The following is an 11,656-nucleotide window of genomic DNA, read 5'->3' as shown; positions in this document are numbered from 1 at the left end:
TGTGTCTTTTGCATTTTCGTTATTTACTTACTGTGAAATTACCATGACCTTCAGACCTTCACTATAACCTGTGGATCAAATTCAGCACACAGCTACTTACTTCAGACAAAAAATATTTCTCTTCAATTTTCATTTAGTCTTCCTAAAACATCAAGCTGGCTGTACACACTAAGACTTACTAAAGAGTGTATATGATTTCAGTTGGTTTTTTGGAGGGGTACATGATGCCAGACTTGGTAGTATTAATGCTACAATGAACAAGAAGATTGAAACAACTCATTTGTATAATCCACTGAACTTAACATTGACTTGTACAAACAAAACAAAAAAAGAAGTCTGAAATGGATATTGGGGTTTGGAACTCCTTACAGTTTTTGCGAAATAAGCCTGTCAGTCACGAGTTCATTGTCAAAACATAGGAAAATTTCTGCAACACGGGTATGTTTGCCAGCGGAAATCTTCCATTCAGACATAGCAAACAGCACAGTCCTGTGGTAGATATCACAGCCACAGGAAAAATGGTCTCAACACCTAAAAAACAGGCCCATTCCGCCCTCTAGTGGATGCTTCGTTAACAGTGCCTAAAAGGGACCCATTTGATCTCATTATCTCTGCTCTTCAGAAATGGCTTATGGCTCCTGGTTTGGCCATGCTACATCACATGAGTATCATTTTAATACATACGTGGAGCAGAAGGGATTTTTTTTCTAAATGCAAACTGCACGCCACAATTGATGCCACAATATTTATTATTCATTTTGTAATGTTATTTTGTAAGTAACTGTTTGTGTGTGGAGTGATATTGTTAACAAACAGGCTGTTTGAATAACTGTTACTGTATATAATTTACAAACGCTGCAGAACGCGGTCTCAGCCAATCGGCATCCAGGGTCGAAACAACCGGTCTCATGACATTGAGTTAAACAAGGTAACTTGACTGGCACTAACAAAGTCTTACCACTGGAGGGTGCAAGCTTGCTTCATTTAAATGGCATGGTAAAGACACGTCAGTTCTTATTTGACTGCACATTTACATTTTATTATATGATATTTTCCCTTATATACCTTAAACACGCTGACATGGCTCTCATGTAGAAAAGCATGTTAAGATAACAAGACTTTTAGATACAGCATTGAGTAAATAGATATTTTGGAACATGCAGTGGAATGTAAAGTTATGTTGGACATGGCACATTATCATTATAATACTGCCATTGGTGGTTTATTGCTATGCCAGCATGAGTTTCCTCCAGGTACTCCTGTTTTCTCCCACAGTTAGGTTAATTGCAGAGTCTAAATTGCCTCTATAGGTCCGAGTAAGTGAGTGAATGGTGTGTGTGCCCTGCAATAGATTGGCAAACTGTCCAGGGTATATTCCTATACCTCGCCCCAATGCTCACGGTATTGCATAACATGTTTTTCTACTGTCAAAAGCTAATTAGTAAGATATTTACAAGATATATCAGTTCATTAAAACATTAGCATTAATAGGTTTACTAGTTAATTATTAACATATAATAAATTTAGATAGGATTGATTTGTTTTGCCAGGAAATCATTTCAGATCATGAACTTGCTTTCCAGGGAACTTAAAACAGATAATCAGACGGAGACGGTAAGTGGGAACATACATACATGCATACATAAATGCATCTATCAAATGGAACAAAATCAATCAATCAATCAATCAATCAATCAATCGTCACTGATGTAGAGTGCAGCCAGATTATTTAGAGAGCTCAAAGTCAGCATCAGGATTTTTAATATGCCTGCATGGGACTTAACAGGGAGTGTACTCTGTGTAGGGTGGCAGTTATGTGCCAAAAAGTTTGTCTGTGAAGGAAGAAGTCAATTTGTTGGGGAAACCCACAGAGGGGAACATTGCAATAGCCGAGCATTAGGCGTGGACAAAGGGTTCTGCAGAGGTGAGAAGAAGAAATGGCCCAGAAGGTGCAGTGTTCCTAAAATGAAAATATGACACTTTGACCATGTTATTTATATGTTGATCAATCGAATGGCAAGTTTGTTATCCAGGATGACCACCCTGGATTATGGACAGAGGACGAAGTGGACCAGATAACCATTAATATCAGGAGTGGGAGTGGTGTTTTGTCTAAGCTCTTCAAAGGCATAACTTACCGGATTGTGTTTAATATGAGGGAGTTTGAGATTGTCTATTGTTTAATGTCAGAGAGGAATTCAGTCAAAGTTGGTGGGGTGGGGGGGGTCTTGAAGTCAATTGAAGAAGCTCTCATTCAGAGCACAGCTTGGCTGTAGCCCAGGTACTGTTCGTGTCTCTGTTACAGGAGGAGGCTTGGATTTGAATGCGACGGACATATACAGTTGGGAATTGTTAAGCACCGCCTTAAAGACTGTAACCACTGTGTTAAATTCCAAGCCTTTTGCCCAGTGGCTTAGTCCTTGCCTCTACTAATGAGGTCTTGTTGGGAAAATGGCCCCATGCTGAATAGCCCGTAATGATTCTTGCAGTTAAATTCAACAGCCTATTCAGCCGCTATTCAGAAGCAAAGCATACGAAGACCAGTCTAAATGTGTCAGCATCAGTGTGAAATGCAGTCACTGGATACAAAAGCCCTTGGATACAAAAAAAAAACTCTTTCCCAGTTTAACTCTCTTTTCTTGCACATAAAATATAGCCTTGCCAAAAGATCTTCTTTCGATTCCATCTTCATTCTACACAATATAATACCGCACATTTTATCCAAGAGGATTGGAGACAAAAGCTGTGCTGAGCAAAGATACTGTACCTTTGAGAGATTGTCTACTGAAGGACGTACAGTGACAGCTCGGAATAGTCACAGATCCATATCCGTAACAGTTTCTGTCTAACTATAGCTTTTCTTTGCCCTAACCACACAGCACTGATTTTAGAAAGCTGTGCGCAAATCAAAAAACGTCTTCAGAAGCTTTTTCAGTCTTCACGCATGCGCGATCTGGTAGCATTCAAGACATCAATATGGCGTAGCGGAGGAGTGGGACCTCAGCGAGGTGTTTGGGGAAAAAAATCGGAGGCAGACAAAGTAAGAAAGTTTCGTTCAGGGTCATTTAGCGGGGTTGGTGGATACAGAAGTTATTTGGGGATATATTGTTTTCCCTTAGGTGGGCTAAAGTATTATTCTAACAATTTTCTTTGGGTACATGATGTGTTTACAAAAGTCAAAAAGGGGACAGCTTTCTAAGGAGTGTTAACATTAGCTAGCGAGCAACAGTAGCTCGTCGAGCTACGTTAGTTTACACTGGAAAGGTAAAAGTTAACTTCGCTGTGCTAACATTACCTGATCTGTTACACTGACACTATTGTACCGTGCAGTGTTGGAAACTTGGAAACACTTTTGAACACGAATGTAGCTACTGTGTCCTGGAAGCTAAACTTGAATGTAGGAATATCTGACTATTGTCAATAGTATTGAGCAAGATTGCGAGCGACTTGGACTACCAGGTAACTTATGACGTTAGTTGGTAAACTGTGTAGTCCAGATAAACGTATCACGTAGCTAGCTAGTAATGCTCTTGTTAGCAATGTAGCTATGGTTGATAGTCTAACGAGAAAACCAGCGATGCCTTCTAGTTTAAAAATCGATTTTCTCGCTAGCTTGAAATGTAGCTGTTATCAACCTGTAGGTAACTTGGCTAACTAATGTTCCTTTAAGTCCGGTTTACGTTTGCATGACTTATCCTAACGTTATCTACGACCACAAGCAAAGGATATTTTCTTGTCTTGATATTATCTTGTTGAAGGGTAACGTTGTGTATTGTGTTTCGGTTGTTAGACAGGTTAAGTTTAGGATGGACTCCTAAATTGGACGGTCTGCAAATGCCCACTGCAACACCCAGGGCAGCAACAGGATGTCTAAATGTACGTGTGTGTGTCTGCATGTGTATATGTATACTTATATAGGAAAGAAAGAAACAAGCGATGTCAGCCTTTATGCTTCCTTGGGTTATTTCATTGTTTAGTAAGATAGTTAAAAATTGGCAGTATTTTTCAGAGACCTTTACTTTACAGGTTTCACCTTTGTGCTCTGGATCACATGCATTGTTTACCAATGAGAAACCACTTTTTTTTTTTTTAGCACGGTAAGAGAAACGCGTTGGTCAGTTGGATTGGCAGTTGTCAAACTATCCTCGGAAATGTAGGCCGCTGTATATGTTAAATTACATAACGAGTTGTTCGGTCAGTGGCGAGTGATATTGTAGGAATTGGTTGCCCTTGAGATCACGCCTTTTCGCTGTCTTGGGGAGACATGCTGCAGCAACTTCTCTCATTGTCACCTTTTCGTTGTCGACGGGCATTTTGTTGCGTGACAAACCAAATGAACTTCAGATTTCCAATTTTGATTTGTTGAACTTCAGGAAAATGTTCTAGATTAGATGCTGTGGTTTATTTTCAGACTGGAGTGTCTTTGAGTGCTTTCATTCCCATTGTTCAGTCTCTTTGCTTTTTTTCGGAGCAAAATTGCTCAATTTCCCTGTACAACTGTACTTTGTCCCAAGCAAATACTGTACGCACATTATTGGGCTAGGGCTGTAAAAATGATAATAGCTAAGCCATAATATTGCTCTCAGTGTCCTAAATTGAATGCACTTAGCAAACAAAGGAAGAGTAAACCATTGTTTAAATGTCATCTTGCATAGTTGTGGGCCAAGCTCACTTCCTGTTCCTGTGATTTCTGTCCTGTTGAAAGGGAGGAACTGAGCTGGAGTGAGGTTCAGGATGTACGAAATTACCAGGGAATTCTGGTATGTAGCTAATAACTGTTTTAGGGAGTAAAGAGAGTGGAAAATTGGTCGAAGCGATTGTGTTTAAATTGAAATTCCAGAAACCCAGGAAAGCCTGCATGTAGCCTGCATCCTCTAACAGATGTGTTTATTAGGACTGTGGCGCAGAACCCGAATAATAAAGTTTGTGATATCCTATCATTTACATTGGCCAGCTTCAATTGATATCAGTCTTCGAATTAAGACATAACTTCCTTAGATAGTTGTCAATTTTGAATGTGCAAGTTCAGTTTATCAGAAGGAGGTTCAGGATACATTGGAAAAGGATGGAATTATTAAACAAGCTTTTAGCTTTGCAGAAAGGAACACAGCCTAGGATTACTTTATCGGGGCCCTGAAGAGGCTTGCCTAAAAGGTTTCGGATGACACGCTGTCTAAAGCTGTTTGGGATCTACAGTCTGGGAGAAGCTGATTACAGAGCGCTCTGGTTATTTATTTATTTTCCCCTCCTGCTAACATCAGGGGAATTTATGGCATTGCGAATTCTAACAGATTCCGCTGCTCTTTGGGAGAGACTGAGTGCGGAACTGAAGCCAGCGTAACCGAACACCGCCGCAGAGACCGAAGCGAGACGACAAAAGTGGCATCCAGTTGCGCGAACGTCCTTTGTGTGCGATTTTGGCCAGGTCAGCTTTTTTGTAAAACCGTTAGTTTGTGTAGTCGGCTGCCGTCCTTTGAAAAAGCTTTTGGTGCAGGCTGGGATGGCTGGCAGGAGTGACTGACCTCATCACAGGTTCAAGTATGGTTGATAGGATTCCTTCAGAATTAATAAAAATTTCACAAATCGGCTGATTAATTATTTTTACTGGGCTATATATTAAGATTAACTGTCTAAGAATTAATCTATATTTGAGATGTAAAACACTGTACAAACTGATGCATAGATTCTGTATACTATAGCCAATTGAATTACGCAGATCCATCACACTAAGTAGATCAGATAAGCCATTTATGATGTTATTTTATAAAGCAAAATGATGAAGTTCCTCAGAAGTATGTCATGTCAGTTGCAGTGTCTTATCACTTTGCACTTTTTAGGGTCAAGCTCACACAGCAGACAAACAGTTTCTTACGCCTGACTTATGTCTTACTGGTGCCTGACCAGCAGGGGTCACTGGCGTGCGTGATGCATTGTAAACCTCATCAAGTTAGACCCTCCCTTCTCTGGCTGACGTAAGATCCAGGTACAGTTAGCACAAACACGTTTTGGAATATGATACCAAACCATCCATCCATGCACTAGAACAGTACCTCAACATCCACGCACTAGAACAGTGCCTCAACATCCACGCACTAGAACAGTGCCTCAACATCCACGCACTAGAACAGTGCCTTAACATCCACGCAAAAGAACAGTGCCTTAACAGGATGCGCCACCCAGCAGCCATTCACTGTTTGAGGCAGCAACATTCCCTCTCCATATCTGAGCGATGCTAGATGCTGACCCCTCCCCAACCACTTTAACAACAATTAAGGAAAGGTTCAGCAGGTTTTAAAAGGACTGCAGAATTTCCCAAGTCATTTGTAGATCAGTATGTTTGGGATGCTTGTCACAGTTTTGGTTATTGTTTAATGCTGCTTGTTCAAATGGTTGAATTCTTATTGATTCCAGATTTTAAGGGATGTTTTGAAATGTCTTTGCATATTTCTGTCTTGATGGTGACTGTACCCTTGTTTAGTGCATCTGACTGGCTGTCATTCTGTCCTACCAGGGATGTTTCTGTTCAACCTGCTTACCTCGCAGCTACTGCTAGTCATTTTTCAGGCTTTTAGTGAGCAATTCCATCCTATTCAGATCGGGTCATTGTTCAACCGTCCGCCTATCAACCTCAGTACCCCCAAACGGACCCGATAAGAAAACTCAGTTGAGATCAGATCAGATCGGTATTATGCCCACCGTAGGAAACAAAGGTTTCATGCTGGAACGTGACGTTTAGGGTGGGTCCGGTCTTGTGATTTTTAGTTTTTTTTTGCGGCGCTCTGACTGGAGAGGCTTGGTGGCAGCTGCCGTGACCTTCGCGGGGCTGGAACGGGCTGGCACCGCGCCAGACATCTGCCGGATCGCGCTGCGCCCGCCACTCCCAGACAGAGGCTTAATTGACTCGGGGGAAGCAGCTGTGTAATCTGCTGGAAGCAGGCCAGCCCCGCATTGGCCACGGAGCCGCGCGGCAGCGCCGTCCGGGCCGCGCCATTGGCCGAGAGCGCGGTCACGTGACGCGGAGCGGCTGGATGCGCCAGCGCTCCCCGACACAGCGACGGGAAGATAGAATGGAGGCGGACAGCGAAATGGGGTAGGTTTTTGGTTTTTGGGGAGGACGGCTTGGCGGGGGGTGGGGCGGCGGCTTTTCCGCTCCTTGACGAGGGCGGCTTTTCTGGGGGCCGGGGGTGGGGAATAATGGCTGAATGGATAGGGGGCTGCACGCTGGAGCCTTTTGTTTCGGTGGACTGTGAGCGAGCGAGGGAGAGGAGAGGAGAGGAGAGGGGGAGAGGAGAGGGTGTGTGTGTGTGTGTGTGTGGGGGCGTCTCTCCTCCTCTCCTCCGCTGTCTTTATCTGTGGGCAGGCAGGGCTGAGGGGGAAAAAAGGGACTCATTGTGCTTAAAGGAAAAATGCTACTGGAGCGGGGGTGGCGGCGGGGGTGTGGGGGGGGTGGTTAAAGATAAATGTTTATGGCGAGCTGCGCGAGGCCGGCGGTACTGTAGCGCGGTCTCGCCCGCTGTCATGCGCCAGGGATGCGGAACAAAGCGGACGCGCCGCGGGGTTAGCGCCGCGGAGTTAGCGCTGGGCCCGCCTCGCCCCCAAACGCGCCGAGACGCGCGCGTGGGGCTGCCGCCGCCGCTCGCCTCTTTGTCCCCCGGCCCGTCCCGCTCGGTCCCGGGCTGCATGGCGTCGCGGGACGCGTGAGGGAGAGCGTTGCTCCTCCACCCCCCCACCCTCCCGCTGCACGCCCTGCGTCTTCGTTAGCGGTCGAACCGCGCGGTGTCGGCCCTCGCAGGAGGCAGCGAACGCGGCGCCCCGTACCGCTCACTGCAGCGGCTGATCGGGAAGCTCTGTCACAAAATGGGATCCTCTTATCCCAGGGACCTGACTTCCACAGAAACCGTGGCTCAAACGCAGGCAAACCGAGCCTGGAAACCCGTGCGAACACGGGCAGAGGCGTCTTACTAATCGACTGCTTTCTTTTTGGGGAAATATTTTGGGACGTGCTGATGCATTATTTATGAAGCAGTCCATTCTTCCTCTTCTCGCCGTGTTTGCCTCATTGCTGCAAACCCTTTGTTATTGGAAGTGTTCACCGTTTTAATTAGCCTGTGTGTCAACCCAAAAGAAAAAAAATGTCTGGCTTGTGCTGGGTTAAAGTGGTTTAATGAGGCCTATTAGTTGTGAGGCGTTGCTGCTTGCAGTGCTTTGGGGATAATGCATTTTTAATTTCATAGGTCTGTAGATTAACTCTCACTACTCTCCTGCATTATGACATTTTGCTTTATGTTTGGGTTTATGATAGTAAGTGCAGTAGTACCTCACCCTTTACATTTCTGGTGATGTGTAATTCATTAAGCAGCCGATCTCCAGTATTCAGCACCTAATTCCAATAGTACGTTATTCTGACTTCAGGCCTGTTCGTCCTCCACATGAAAAGACCACGCTTACTGTGTTTCAGGCTATATTTTGACCTACAGGTTGGTTATTATGTATGACAGCACATTGCGGATCGTACAAATTCTGCATGGAGAAGGTATCTCACATATTTATTTAAATCTCTTGGAATTGCAATATTTCACATCTGAATTCTGCTATTAATTGTCCTTTGAGTCTTTGACACATGTAGCTTCCCTTGGGAGTGAGCTGCTGTGCTTATTTATCATTGGGAGCATGTATCTGCCATTACTCCTACATGCTCTGCTTTCTGTAGATAAAGTGCAGTTGGCACATGTAGCCAGCAGGCTACTGCATTACGCTAGCTAGTCACGTAAATAATGTAACTGATCCAGCGGAATTCTGTGCCATTTATGTGATTTTTCTCCTCAATTTGCTACACACAGTTTGCTTCTATAAATGACATTCACTTTAAGGCCAAAGTTTGCATAATTTGTAGGCTATATTGAAAAGGCAGCAGCTGTGGAGTTCTTCTCTTAAACACTGCAGATGAATACATTAATAATGCTGTGTTTTATTAATGCAGTGTTTTTGTTGTAATTGTATTGTTATGTTTACAGCTTGCTAGCTAGTTAACAGTTGGCTGGTTGAGCTTCAAAGCTAATGCTAACTACCATTAGTTGGTTAATTGGCCTGTGGATTAGATCACAGTTTACTTCCTCTGTGTTTGACTTTTTCCTGTCCTTCATTTCCAACTGATTTATATTTTCTGGCTTTGTATCCTCATGTGCTACCATGAAATGATGCACAATCATGCAAAAACATTTTAAAAAATGTTTTCATCACAACAAAAGACAACCTTTCGCAACCCTGCTGCTTGTAGGTTATGTCAGTGATGAAATTGGATGTTTCAGCACCTTTGACTTCATTGTTTGTGAGCTTGTAACACAGTGACACGACATTCTTACTTCAACTCTAGAAATCTGACAACTTTTGTTGCCATATGGTGTTACTCTTGTGCGTGCTCCTAAATAGGTTTTTTTGTTGTTGTTGCAAGAATTAGCATTGCTGTCAGAGTAAGTAAGAGCACAATCCTGCATGGTCCACATGAAAATGTGCATCTTCTGATGGAACTACTTTCAGTAGATTTGCCCCATTTTTTACCCACGCCAAGGGAGGTTATGTAATGATGTCCGTCTGTCCGTCCATCCATCTGTCTGTCCTCCCTTGACAGACATATCTGGAAAATTAATGGCAGATTGCCATGAAATTTGCATTGCACATTCATGTCCCCAAGAGGAAGAAACCAAATTGATTTTGGTGATCCCATGACCTCTCCTGTAGCGCCATTGTCAGGCCAAACATATCTCAAAAAGTAATGCCTGGATTGGCAATACATTTTCAGTGCACATTCATGCAAAGGGAACACTGTTGTGCATTGACCAGGGATCCTGGGGCCTACTGTCATCAGATGTTGGCTTCAGATTAAGCAGATTAAGCAGCACTAGCATCAGATTGTTAGTGTTTGGGACCTTTTGAGCAGTACTGATAATTCTGATTTGAGGGGTTAGAAAGCTATCCTCTCGGGAGAGTATGTACTTAGGAAAGCTGCGTAGCACCATTGGAAGGGTTGAGGGTTGAGGTGAGGGTTGGGTTCACTCCAGGGCCACGTACAGGCACTTTAAATGCGTCACCATCTGCCCCCCAGGCCACTGGACAGTGTAAAATCAATGAAGCCATTTTGTGGATGGAGTTGAGTGGAGGTCTCCCACTGGCGTGTCATTACCTAGGAACCTGGTGACAGTGATTGGCTGCAGCGGGGTGTAGGCTTGCCCCGCCCCCCTTCCCACCTCAGAATGTTGACCTGGGCATTGGAGTCCTGTTCTGTCTTCTTCATCCAGTGTTCTTGTTGGCTGTTACCAGTAGGCACTGCATATTTGAATGCTTTATCGCGTCATATGTCTTTGAGATCAAGGCAACAGGTCCTGGTTGTATGTTATCCCATACTACGGATATTTTGATTATTTGAACGTTAGGACATGTTTATAAAGGTGCATTTATTTATTTCAGACTTGGGATTTTAGAAAATAGACAGAAAATATAGTCTTTTAGAAAATATATAGGAAATAAACTGCATTAGGAAGGTCCTGCCACCAGGACTGGCAAATTGAACTCAAGCAAATATAATGTAAAATATAAATAATTTAGCGCTGTTCTGCTTTAGAGTCAGAACTGTTGCTTTACAGTGAAGTGGCCCTAAATTATTTACAAACTAGAGATTGTCTGCAATAAGTAAACTGCTGTAGAATTCCAGAATCTGCCCGAATACAGACTGTGTAAGATTTCAGAAGCAGTTTTTTTCCCCCCTTAATACTGTTTCTCATTACATGCTGTCTCAGTCTGTTACTTAAATTGTGAATTCACTCTGGGTTTTCAGCCTCTCCCCTTGTAAATAAATGTCACTGAACATTTTCTTGTTGCTAACTGATTGGATGCACTTGGGAAAATGCTAGACAGCGCTTCTCAGGCTGCAATTTGGCAGTTTTTTCCTCTCCCTTCCATTTTGAATAGGGCTGCTGTAGCTGGGCACATTTTCTCTTCTCTTTCTCTGAAAATGATATACCGTGTTATGGAATAGAAAATCTCCTCTGATTTGCTTTATGATTCTCTGGAAAGCGAAGTAAAATCTGTCCCAAGATTTAACAAATTATGGAGAACTTCAGTAGTCTTAGGCCTGGATTCAGTCAACAATTGTCCTCAACTTTTGACTTAAAACACTTTTTGACTTGGAACACTTTAATTATCATTTTCTCCCAAACGAAAATGAGCCAATTAAGGAATTGCCCGAGGTAATGAATTAAATTGTGTGTGCACTGAGAAGAAGGTAATCCCTTAGTTAATTTCCACATCAAGGTTACGGACAGATGACTGTTGAGTTTCGGCCTTATTGACCCAGCTATGACCCAACGGAGGGATGAAAAACGGTGCGTTTCTGATCTGTCGCCCAGGTCAAGTGGTACTCCAAGATGGCTGCTGCTTCCTATGACCAGCTGCTGAAGCAAGTGGAGGCCCTGAAGATGGAGAACTCCAACCTGCGGCAGGAGCTGGAGGACAACTCCAACCACCTGACCAAACTCGAGACCGAGGCCTCCACAATGAAGGTGGGCGAGGGGAAGCAAGCGTCCCGTTTCGCGCGTGCAAGTGGTTCACTTTCCGAGGGTGGGATGAATGGATGAACCTGGACACGAGTGGGGTTCCCTTT

General features: G+C 43.6%; 1 protein-coding gene across 8 annotated transcripts in view; it reads left to right on the top strand.

The window, feature by feature from the left end:
* Positions 1–1,777: 1,777 nt before the first annotated feature.
* Positions 1,778–11,656, top strand: part of LOC135233532 (adenomatous polyposis coli protein-like) — a 34,909-nt gene continuing 25,030 nt past the window's right edge. For 3 of the 8 annotated variants that reach the window (XM_064297170.1, XM_064297165.1, XM_064297164.1), the window contains exons 1-2: positions 2,891–3,040; positions 11,403–11,555. In XM_064297170.1, coding sequence (XP_064153240.1) covers positions 2,945–3,040; positions 11,403–11,555 — 249 coding nt within the window. In that variant the 5' untranslated portion in view covers positions 2,891–2,944. Of the gene's footprint in view, positions 1,950–2,890; positions 3,041–3,819; positions 3,877–6,996; positions 7,091–11,402; positions 11,556–11,656 lie in introns of those variants that run through there. The other 5 variants (XM_064297168.1, XM_064297167.1, XM_064297166.1 and 2 more) reach the window with 5 other exon arrangements.

This window comes from Anguilla rostrata, chromosome 10 (genome assembly GCF_018555375.3).
Source record: "Anguilla rostrata isolate EN2019 chromosome 10, ASM1855537v3, whole genome shotgun sequence".
In the NCBI taxonomy this organism is placed as follows: domain Eukaryota; kingdom Metazoa; phylum Chordata; class Actinopteri; order Anguilliformes; family Anguillidae; genus Anguilla; species Anguilla rostrata.
This window is presented reverse-complemented; position numbering and strand designations above follow the sequence as displayed.